A 12,446-nucleotide genomic window follows, 5' to 3' on the forward strand; every position below is an offset into this window, starting at 1 on the left:
ATACCGCTCTGAAATTTTGTCTACGAATTTTTCCCACCAAGAAGTTACTCGTTTGTTGGAACCGCTTCTATCGAACAATTATAAACTTTGTATGGAAAACTTTTTTATTTAGAAAGGTATCTCCACGAATTTTGGCATAGATTATTATATTAAGGCATCGTTAGAATCTCCGAATAAATTGTTTAGATCGGACAACTATAGCATATAGCGGCCATAAAACGAGAAGGATCGAACTCACAACCAAGTTCGTTACCCTTTTATGCTATAATACGATGCACCGGTGAAGGGTTTTATGGCTTCGTTGCAGCCGTTTTTTATACCCTGAACAGGGTATATTAATTTTGCCACGAAGTTTGTAACACCCAGAAGGAAACGTCGGAGACCATATAAAGTATATATATGAAATGATTCAGATATCGATCTGAAATTTTGCACCTGTCCTTTTCTAACAAAGAAGCTGCTCATTTATTGAAACGGCCGATATCGGGCCACTATAGCATATAGCTGCATACAAACTGAACAATCGGAATCAAGTGTTTGTATGGAAAACTCTTTCATTTTACGAGGTATATTCATGAAATTTGGCGTGCATTATTATTTAAGGCAATTATCCAATCCTCGAAGAAATTGTATAGAGCGGATGACTATAGCATATAGCTGCCATACTAACTGAACGATGTAAAGTGCTTGCATGGAATTTTTTTTTATTTGACGAGGTATCTTCACGAAATTAGGCACGAGCTATTGCTTAAGGCAAAAAATTATTCTCCACAGAAATTGGTCAGATCAGATCACTATATCATATAGCTGTCATACAAATTGAACGTGCGGAATCAAGTTCTTGTAAGGGTCCTTTGTATTTGTGAAGAGTATTATTGCTTCGCAACCGAAGTTAACGTTTTTTCTTGTTTTTTGTTTTTTTTACAACTTGCGACAATATGTAGCATTCGGCTTCACCCAAACAGTACCATAGTGCTTCTCACTTATTTATCATACAACATTACAGGCTCCACATTTAAAAAGCTGATAATAATGTTCGAGTATTTTCTTTACTTTCTTCTTTACTTAGTATCCTCTTTATGTATGGATAGTGTGTAAAGAGATTAATTTGTATATTTGTTAACATTTATTGTTCAATTAAGACAAGTAATTTGAAATCAATTAAGGAATTAACAACAGCTATTAGAACAGCAGCAACGCGGCCGAAAAAAGAAACCACATAATGGCGTATATCTTGCCAAGCACCTTGCCTTATTAGTTAAAGCACTTATCTAAAACAAAAACATATAAACTATATTTATTTTTGTTTCATTCTATTGAATAAAACCTTAGCAATATATTACGATTGATGAACGCAATCCTAATCGGATACCGCCGTATATTGATCCACCAATTTCGAACGCATCCGCATGGTTTCCTGCATTGTGTACCAAAGCACTTTTATTAATAAAAAATATTTATAATGGGAAGCTTAGTTACCTAAAAATTGTTGTGTCACGAGTGTCAAACACAAAATAGAAATTAATTTAGCTACACCCATTATCGAGGAACTCAGGATACGTGAAAAGTGGACAACGTTGTGTGGTGAATCTGTTGTGAATTCGACTACTCACGATCTTCTGCTTTATATCCGTTATATATGCACATATACTTACCTAAGCTGGGTACTATTTATTTCTTAAATCTTTTGTCTTTCATAGAGAATTTTAATTAGAAACGTGACTTAGCATTTTTATAATAAGATAAAATAAACTTAATTTTATATTTTCTACATGCGGAAAATATAAACAATACTTTAAATTACCATACTATGCCCATATCGTGATTTAGGCTTTTGTGTACAACGGTAAACCGATAAGTTAGCTGCCAATAAGTTAGCTGAGTTGTGGATCGATCAACTATAGTTCACGTAACAAAAAGCAAAAACGTACCCGAAACAGTCAGGTTTACGTAACCACAGCGAACATAGATTTATACCCGGTTAATAACTGTCAACAATCAGGCAATCAAATCAGTGGGTATCTCTAACAAATCTTTTACGAACTTGAACCAAGGGATGGTGTGATGTTTCGTGACTATTTGGCGCGTATTAGCTACTTATCTACTTTAACATAAGACGAGTTAACCCTTTCATTTGTTAATAATGCATGTGCATATTGAATAAATTTCATTAAACGCTTTTTCATAACAGACTGACTTTTGGATGTTTGTCTACCAAAACAGATCGCTAGGTTACTTATGCGGATACATGAGTTTCCTCGAGCAAAAGACGGTTTATTCTCAATAATTTTTTTTCATAAAAAAAATTTAATATTTTATACAAGCTTTTTAATATTCCAGTATATTTTACAAAGATTTTGTGAAATTTTGATAGAAAATATTCAAAACTCGGCCATTACGATATCATTTCCGGCAGTTCCTCAGAAAAAATGTGCCTTAGCGTTGACAGCAGAACTTCTTACAGGACATCAGAAGTAAAAGTGAAAGAAAAAAACGTGTTTTAATTAAGAGCATAAACTAGTAGGTATTGGAGGAGGGAAAAAATAAAAGGTCAAAATTATATGCTTTTGATAGTTTTTACAAAAAAAATTCAAATTTTGGAGAAAATTTCTCTACGTTTTTTTATTTTTAAATAGTTGTAATTGAAAAAAATCCTTTGTTCAGGACCTTTCGAATTTTATCTCGAAGACCTGTGTAAAATTTTATTAAGATCGGTTGAGTAGTGCGCGAAAAATCTTGACAATCGACTTTGTAAACACAGTTATGAGATAATCGCGTTAAAAGTTTGAAATGCTGATACTCAACTCGAGTACGCAACTTTTCAAGACGGTATCTCCAAAACTAATACTGAGATCAAATTGAGCATTTAGGACAATAGTCCAGCGCTGTTATAGCATTAAATAGTAGATTTAAAAGAAATGGATTTTTCGAAGCCGTGTAGTCCATATAACTATTTAAAAGTGAGTTCAATCCAAGTGAGATTTTCAGTTTTGATTTTGTACCGCGTTTCTGTCTTCATCAATTTCAACATTCACACATACCATATAGATATTATATTTTAATAATGCATTTTTAAATCTTCTTGCATTGTTCTACTTCACTCAGACTTTGCGGTGTCTGAAAAGCTATTACTCTGGTAGTTTTAGTACCCGAACAGAACCGATTTATTAATATTTCTTAAAAATAGATAATAAAAAAAAATAAAACGTTTACTTTATTTAAGCCGAAGCTATAATGTCCCTTCAAAAATAACATAGTTTTCCATACAACTAGAATTTTATCTATCTGTTTGTATAAGAACTTTATTCTCCACCCCAAATTTTGACAAATAAAAAATTGTTTCATACAGGAATTTGATTTTGATGGTTCAGTTTTTAGCTGGCAACTATATGCAATTCATGGAAAGAAAAGTTTTAGATCGATATCTGAGGGACTAGTTCTCGTATGTATAGACAAACAGACGGGCATGGCTAAATCAACAATAAAACTCAACTCATCACGCTAATTATTTACATCATTATTTTATAGGGTATTCGACGTTTCCTTCTGGGTGTTACAAACTTCGTGGCAAATGTAATCTACTCTGTTCAGGTTATTAAAATATACATTATGCTAAATTTGAGGAGCTACAAATTTTAAACCGAACGACTAATTTATGATAAAGTTGAGCGACCACGATTAGACGAAAGCTTTTATATGTTGTTTGTAAGACGGTCGAAATATGGTTTCTGTTGCATACCTTCTTCTTCACTTACCGAATATACATTTTTCTAGGAACCAAAGGTCGTCCCCTTCAACATTCTACAATTCGGACCCGAAAAAGTCATTAAACAAGACTCTATAGCGTTAGGACATAGATGATAGATAGACATAGATGATAAATCTGTTGTTGCCTAACCTAAATTCTTTCCTACCAAGGTAGCTCAAAGCGAGTAGAGTTGAGTATAGGCATTGCTGTCTGTGGGTCTGGAAGTGAAACTAGCGATAAAATATTTATAGGTGAATTATACAATACAAAGTTTCATATATAAAGATTTTTTTTTATTGCTTTCAATAGTAAACTCACGCATAACTTCACTTGCTACCAATAACAACGGAATCAAACTTTTCCGTATTTGTTCTGGTTCTCATATGGTATAAAAGATCATCGTTCACAAATTAAAAAGTAAGCCCTGCAGTGCGTTGAACATGCCTCAGTAACTCAGGAAATTATGCAGCTTTCGCAAACTTCCGCAAGGAGTTCAATCTGAACGGGCTTCCTTTTTGAAACTTTTCAATAGAAACTCAATCAGGTTGAAATATAAAGCAATAGCGCAACTAAATACTCAACTGGCGGTAATGATAACTAAACGATTTCCACCTTTCCTATGCACCAACACTAGCAACATAACTTATTGTGGCAGTATTGGTACGAGAAAGTTTGTGAAATCTCGTCGTCGATTGGTGTTTTGCCATTGGCAATAGGCATCAAGCGCCCGGCAGCAGGCAACCAGTTACGCAAGCCACACACTAAGCTCGCTAGTTAATGGTTGAATCACTTCGGCAACGAGTTGAGTTTTGCAATCGCACACATAATCACTCAATATTGACAACTTCTTATTGCCACTTCCGTTGCTGAGCTGAGGAGTGATGGCGCGTCGAATGCAACCGATCACAACTTCATGTGGAGGGTGAAGCAGCAGACGAGTTGTGAACGCCGCATAGAGCACGGCCGGCCACACTGACGTTATGTAAGGTGATGCGAAATGCGTTGTGGTGAACAGTGCAATGTTCAATATTTCTCAACTTGCTTTGGACGCTGGGGAGTTGCTTTGACTGGTAGCTATGACTCTGACTGTGTGGCTTTGGCAGTGACTGTCGGCTGTTGGCTGTCGGTTGTCTTGCCACGCGTCATCTATAATTCACCATCATCACCGTTGATGTTAATGGCGGCACGTGACCAACGCACGCAGCGACAGCAACAAGGAGAACGACAGGCAGGCTAGTAACACTCATCATTCTGGCGCAATCAGCGCCTGAGAGTGCTAAGCGGAGGTTGGAGATTTCTGTATGTCATTCGGATGCAAAGCAAAAAGCGCGTGGATATAGTTATATGTATGTACATAGAGGCGTTTATACATATATATATAATATATGAGCGTAGCTAAGCGCTGCCGGAGCCGCAGTTGGGATACTGTAATTCAATGTTTGCAATTTAATTTCCAAGATAGCAAGCCAACTATAATCGTACAAATGCCTAGTGGGCATTGTGCTCTCATGCGTACATAAATATTTGCGGCTCTTCGCATTCATTTCTCTCATTTCGCTTCACAGTTTTTGTATCCGTGCTCAATGTGTTGTATAAGGTATTACAGCTGCGTTAACAAATAAGACTTATATTATTAAATCTTCCGACTTTTTTTTATATTCCTGAAGACTTTTGCCACTAGTTATTGTAGAATGTTGTTGGAATTTTTCCCCTACTTAAAATCACACCCCGAGCTTCTTCGAAAAATCAGTCAATGTGAGAATTAGGTCAGACCGAAGACGTCTTCAACAATTCCAGAAACACTGTCCACTTCATCAACTGATATACAAACGATCGAAACAGAAAGTGATTGAATATTTTTATCATTTTTAATGTTGTATTACTTTGCTTTCTCTTCGATGTCTCTTTTTCTAATCGATGCCAAAAAAAACCGTCCCGGATTTTGTCAGAAAAAATATAGTCACCAAAAGTTAAATGTTAGATAAATTTTATAGCATCGTCTTTTTTCCCATATTTTATCCCGTATGGAATTTTTATATTACACTAATTTTATTTGTTTTGCATTTTTTCCATGCCATCATAGGGCGTCAATTCAAAAACAACTTGAGCATAAGACTTCTCACAGTTGACACTTCTCAAACAGAGTTTTCTATACTTCCTTATTTTTAATTCATACTTATCCTGGAGCAACAATATTTCTTTCATTCATATTTTTCGGTTATATACAACCATTAATCTAGCGAGTATCTTTTTTCTAACAAACAGCGAATAACGGCCGTTTTTATTTTTCAAAAATGAAGTTATGTCATCACAATTAATACTCTTAATTAAATATAAAAAATAGGGAATTTCTACGATTTCAGAACGTTTAAGAATGATCTAAAATCTACTATATTTCATAAAATGTTTTAAGTGATAGACTAATGTCCGTATTTTGTTTGGCTACTAGCGCCAGTATTGGAGCCACTCGGCAACCGCATACCAAATCTTACAAGTACATTATACATGGCAACCGGCTACTGATCATAGGCAGCTGAGTAGCACCGTCACCACTTTTTAGTTAGTAAACAGATCAGCTAAGTACAGCAAGTAGTTTCGGAGATATGAACGCGTTTTTCGCGAAGCGTTGCTTTTAGAGTCCGTGAATAAAATTTTTTCGAAACGGAAAATAGCTGGAATTTTTCACACTACCTTCTTAGATATATTTGTCAGAAAATGTTCAAAGAAATGAGATTATTACAATTCAAATTTTTTTAAGCCACTGCAAGTGTATATATTTTTTTTTTGCAAAAAACCTTCCTTTTTTTTACGTCGCCACATGTCAAATATGTTTATAATATACTTGGGTAAATTTTTTATTTAAACAACAATTATATTTCATTAAAATCGACCAAGGTATTAAGCTTGGTCGTACTCGTTATTTTACTACCTTGTCGTTTGTATTTGAATTCAGTTTCTACATTGTTTAATTTTCTAATAATTTCCATTGTTTGCTTGTGCATTGTTATTGTTGTTGCGCTACATAGTTTTCGGATGCTGTCACAGCTACTGTAGCAAATATAAATGTCAAATGTACAATATATGTCACTCTCCTTAAGGGCGGGTTTCCACAAAACAAAAAACTACAAATGCTTATACATAAATGTGGTACATACACACGCACTCAAATATGTAAATATATTTGCATTCTATGTTTTATTGGTTTTCACGAACTGCACGTGCTGTCAACCTTTTAATATTGACTCGCCGACAGTCTACGTCATCGTTACCACCCATCACCCTCATATAGTTTTTTGTGCGGTTCCGTGTGTTTGTATAGATGTGATATATAAGTGTGTGTACGTGTGTACATATTTTTGAAATTCCATGGAGGCCTGGGTCAATATTTACTGGTGATTAGCGAAAGTGGTGAAATTTTAACAGCGTGAGTATATGGGGAATGCGAGCATTAAAGAGTGCGAAGTGCTGTTTGCGAAAAAAATTTCATAAATATGTAGATATTCGCGAAATTTAATTCATATGATGCGTGCAATGATGCAGCTGGGTTTTCGGTAAGTGGTGAAGAGGTTTGTGGTGAAACAATGCTGAGCCAATGACTGTGGGAAATGTTAAACAAAATCGATGCCATCGTTAATTGTATACATAGTTGTATCGTTTCGAAACTCGAGTAACATATATTATATTATATGTATAACTGCATTCTTCACCCGAAAACCTAAAGAGCCACCTCAGCATTTATTTTGTATATTACTCCACAATATTTGCAGACAGACTTAAACAAATTTCGAAAAGTGTTCTATTTTTTTATAAAATGGTCATAGCCCAAAAAAAAAAAATTAAATGCAAATGGAATTTCGAACGAAGGTCGCCAAAAAATACTTTAACTATGAAGGTTATCTCTGAGCCACCTTATTTACAAAAATCTTTTATACGTACTTTTACACCACCTATATGCCTAAATATTCGGTGGACGCGCAATGAGAAGGCTAGAGGCTATATAAAGAAATCAATAAATTTACCAAAGGGACTTAAGGCTATTCTGGGTGTGAAATATCTTAAGTATTCTGAGACTGCATTGGCCTTTGATACGACTGTTTGGAATCAAATGAAACCTATTTTAGGGCATTTTAATAAGATCTTAAATGATCTAAACTAAGCCACAGAATGGGTGATATATTGAAAAAAATTTCATAATCTATAGTCAGGAGTACAAAAAAAGTACGTATGGCACTCGGGGACTGCCGCGGTAAAGCTACTGCAAAGCATTTTTATCAAGTTATGCAATTATAATTATTTATTTATTTTTTATGCAGTATTTTTTTGATATTAATTCAAGTTTTTTCAAGTTGATATTTATACGAGTTACACTTTCTGAGCGTGGTGACCGATAAGAAAACAAATTCTTTAATTGAATAAATAAGAAGTTAATATTGCTTAAAATATTTTCATTATCTTATAATACATGTAGGTTACACAGGAATGTTTATCATTGAAACTATAGGTTTATGGCAACTGATACGAGTATCATAAGTTTGAGACCTGATATTCTCTAAATATCTGGAAAATACCGCGGCAATGGTGGTCCAATATTTTATTGTGGATTCTTGTGGATCATTATTCATTTTCAAATTAAATTTTTCCGAAAAAAAATTGTCAACCGCTCTGATATTTTATCATCGCTAGCCAGTGAAATCGCCAGCCAAGATAAGTGAAGATTTATTACCATTGATAATCCGATTAAAATACCTAATTTCAATTGTATTGTTTAAATCAAAGGAGATACTGTGCCAAAAGCTGGGGTAGTTATTTACCAAAATATTAATAAAGTTGCTAATATTATGACTTCGAATATTTAATAATTTATTTTTTGTTAATTAAACTTTTATTAAATTGTGTATGTTTATTTGCCATTCAAAAATCTTAAATATTATTATTTTTGAATCACCCTGCTCTTCAATTGATTTGCTCCGCTTAAGATATACGAAAATACGCGTATCAGTATGCAAACATTTTGCGCATACTCTGTGATCGTGTTAGGTTTATTTCCGTTACGGAATTTCTAGATTCGGTGGCCGCGCTCGAAGCCCGCAATAAAAGCTATGCAATAGCCTAATAATAGCTTAGAACATGCTTAAACATTACTTAAAATATTATTCTTGTATAAGCATATGCTCGTTAAAGTAAAGTTTCCTACAGCTTATGTCCATAATTACTTGTAAGAATAACTATATTATTCAGTAGCAATTATGAACAAATAATAATAACTGACTCACTGCGCTACACGCTCCCCAAAAGTTATATACATAAGTCAAACGCACACTGCTTGTACACTAAGCATGGATAAACGAATGACGATAAAAGGTTATTGTTTCTCTTGAATTATCAATCGCTCTTTCACTTTTTACACAAACAGTATTCCCTCGATGAACGGCACATTTGACACTAACTCTCTGTAGCGTTACCATTGTTGTTGCGAACAGAGAAATGGCGAATCGATGACGGCTCCTTTTTTACCATAATTATAGTGGACTCACAAAAGAAAAGAATGGTAAATGAAAGTGTGTGGTATATTTAATTTTGTATAGGTTTTTCTATTTCCTTTGATATGTACTAGATTGTGTCAATCCTCTTCGAAGCTCATATTTTTATTAGACATTTGCTCGTTTAAGAGTTTGACTAAAATGTCATTTAATGTAAACACTTTAGAGCTTATAAGGAGACTTTCGCGTTACCATCAGACAAACTTCTTTTCAGCATATGCAATTCATTGAGTCTCTTCAAAACTCAAGTGAAACTTAATACAATTACATATCTGCTTTAGAACCTCGTAGTTATTACGGTGATAGCCGCTGTGTTTATAAGGTATATATAAAAGATATTTTGTTATATGAGAGCACGAAATTTTTTTATTTATATTTCATAAACTTATGACATTTCGAAGTAGGTGCGCAACCCGATCCACTGAAACATGATAATGAGTTAAATCGGAAAAAACGTTAACCATGCAAATACCTTCACAATTACAAAATATTCCTTACAATAAATTTGATCAGTCAGCTTGTATGACAGCTATATGCTATAGTGGTCCAATCTGAACAGTTTCTTCGAATATTGCAATATTGCCTAGTACCTTTTCTAACCTCCATAGACTGTGTGTGAGGATATCCGTACAAGAAATTCACTTTTACTGATACTCGCGGTCAATTTCTGAGTTATGTTCATAAAACTAAGTGGTTACTCTATCATGCCAGCAATGTGGTTAGCTAAAAATGGGTAGAATTGGTTTAGATTGAATATCCGTATAGTGCGCGGATGAAAAATGTCTCGATAAAATTACACGGCAATAAGTGTTTCAGTACTTAAAACTTTTTATATCAGTAGGTCCCTCCCCACAGCACTAATATGATGAATATAGTGTTTAGTGATAACTTGAGTAGTAAGGTGCATTTTAAGTTAATGAGATAGAATTTAAGCTCGATCGGTTATCACAAGTGTAACTTACGTTTAAATTTCCTCATATGAGAGATTATCGTTGTAGGTTCTGTATTGCTGATATGACCGCCTATATCATTCTATAAGTATACCACATTTAAAAAAAAAAAATTTTGATTATAATATATATTTTAAAATAATATGTATGTATTAATATGCAAATAGGTATGAAGTGATAGATTCTAATCAGTGAGAAAAATCTATACTGCAGAATATTGCACACATAACATACACAGTAAAAATACCCGCACTTTCTTCTCTACACGATTTGATATTAAATAATAATTATAAAAGAAAAAATTTGCAATAATTTCATTTTAAGCATAATACCGCCACTCACGGTGATAAGGGATAGACTCTTATCAGTGGATTTAGCGAGCATATTGCACAAGTACCCAGTAAAGCATTATGCTAGTGAGCAGAACTACTAGTCCGTACAAAGATTTTTGACTAACAGCAAACTGGTTAGAAAAATAGTAGTTGGCAGTGAGAATTTTCCGAATGAAATCGCTATATTTTAAATTAAATACAAAATAAAAACACTATTTTCACTTAATGCCAAAGACAGACCTATGGTACATACTGTAGTATGCTACTGAAACTTTATTTCTGTTCCAAAGCAAACAGAGTTCTGTACCACAATAATGTTCAAGAAACCATTGAAATCATGTGGTGTTCTATAATTGACTACGATGGATTCTGCCAAAATCATAAATTTTCTGTCACTTCGAGATGTAAAAAAACTATAATTAAGAATTAACAAAAAAAAAAACAACTCTATTTTCATTTATTTCCTATTTTTAAAATCTGAAAAAAAGGTTGATTTGAAGCAAATAATTTTGTGTGTGAAGAAAAACGGCTTGTGCTTGCGGTTCATATGATTTGTGAGTGGTTAATAGTCAGTTGAGTTCACTACTGGGTAAACACACTTACACATATACATATATACTCTTTATAAAGTTAGTTATTATTAAAAATATGATTTATAAAATTTGCAATAAATTCATTTGATGTTTTACATCGCCATTAACTGGACGCGCAGACAGTTGAACATAAACGAAACGTTTTAATGATGGATCAAGCACAATATGTTTCTTTTCTCTTACTTTTGGTGAATTCCTTACTATATGCTACATGTAGTACATCGGTTCAAGAAGGTAATTGCAATTTTCTTAATTCGTTTATTTAAGTATTAGTTATTTTAAAATTTACAGATATCGACATGGATTTACATCCCTTCATTAAAGTTGGTAGCAAATATTATTTAGTGACTCAGGACATAAAGGTACTCATCAATATATACCAACGAGTCATTTTATTTTTATTTTCATAAAACATATTGTCTTCCCATTGTAGATGAATTGGTTCGGAGCGGCTCATTTTTGTCGTTCTTACGACAGTGATTTGCTAACGATTGAATCGGTGGCTGAAAAGGATGCCTTATTTTCGCACTTAAAGCCGATGTTTGGTTCTTTGCGCGCTTGGACAAGTAGCAACGATTTGACAACGGAGGGAACATACATGTCGCTGAATAGTGGACGACCAATGATTTATAAGTTTTGGGGGAAGAACGAACCGAACAATGTGGAAGATGTGGAGGATTGTATAGAAGTCATACTATTTAGTGATAGCTTAACAATGAACGATAATAAATGTAGTCTGAACATGCATGTTATATGTGAAAAGCAATTGCCGTTAAATACTTGTAATTCCGGCATAAAATCAGAATCAAACTGTGAGAAAGTGACTGGGAATTGCGCTTTAAAAAAACTCAAGCAATTATATCTACAAACTGCAAATATATTTAATTGTAGGGAATAATAATACGTGAATAAAAATCTTGGTTTTTTATTATTTGATTATATTGAGATTGCGTTGAGGCCAGATGTGATTTTGAAGCTAAAATAAAAAGTTATACAATAATAAGAAATTCCATATCAAAAGAGATGGGTTCGTTGTGAGAAGGAGTATGCGAGAATGTAACAGAAAACAAGCATGAGCTGCGAAAGATGACTAGAACTTGCTAATCATGGAATTATGTCTGTTATTTTCTTAACTTTTAACGACAACTTTGAGCATAGCTAAATCGAAAGTATCAACAGAAGAGTGCAAGCAAGTGGTATTGGGAAAATATTAATTGAGCTATTAATGGACGGTATTAAAAAGCCGAATCAGAAATATATTATGGTTGAAGTTACGGAAGTTG

The 12,446-nt window shown here is 33.8% G+C and overlaps 1 protein-coding gene and 1 long non-coding RNA gene across 3 annotated transcripts in view; one reads left to right on the forward strand and one right to left on the reverse strand.

Annotated features, from left to right (window-relative positions):
• Positions 1-12,078, forward strand: part of LOC106627491 (C-type lectin 37Db) — a 53,218-nt gene extending 41,140 nt beyond the window's left edge. Inside the window, exons 2-4 of one of the 2 annotated variants that reach the window (XM_036366822.2) lie at positions 11,283-11,397; positions 11,455-11,525; positions 11,597-12,078. In XM_036366822.2, the coding sequence (XP_036222715.2) occupies positions 11,310-11,397; positions 11,455-11,525; positions 11,597-12,061 (624 nt within the window). In that variant the 5' untranslated portion in view covers positions 11,283-11,309 and the 3' untranslated portion in view covers positions 12,062-12,078. Of the gene's footprint in view, positions 1-11,234; positions 11,398-11,454; positions 11,526-11,596 lie in introns of those variants that run through there. The other variant, XM_014247627.3, reaches the window with a different exon arrangement.
• On the reverse strand, positions 1,108-1,643 carry LOC138855899 (uncharacterized). The gene is made up of 3 exons (XR_011395042.1): positions 1,480-1,643; positions 1,344-1,417; positions 1,108-1,271 (listed from the first exon to the last, which is right to left on the reverse strand). It is a non-coding gene; the product is annotated as an uncharacterized lncRNA (long non-coding RNA).
• Positions 12,079-12,446: the final 368 nt, after the last annotated feature.

This window comes from Bactrocera oleae, chromosome 3 (genome assembly GCF_042242935.1).
Source record: "Bactrocera oleae isolate idBacOlea1 chromosome 3, idBacOlea1, whole genome shotgun sequence".
Classification (NCBI taxonomy): Eukaryota; Metazoa; Arthropoda; class Insecta; order Diptera; family Tephritidae; genus Bactrocera; species Bactrocera oleae.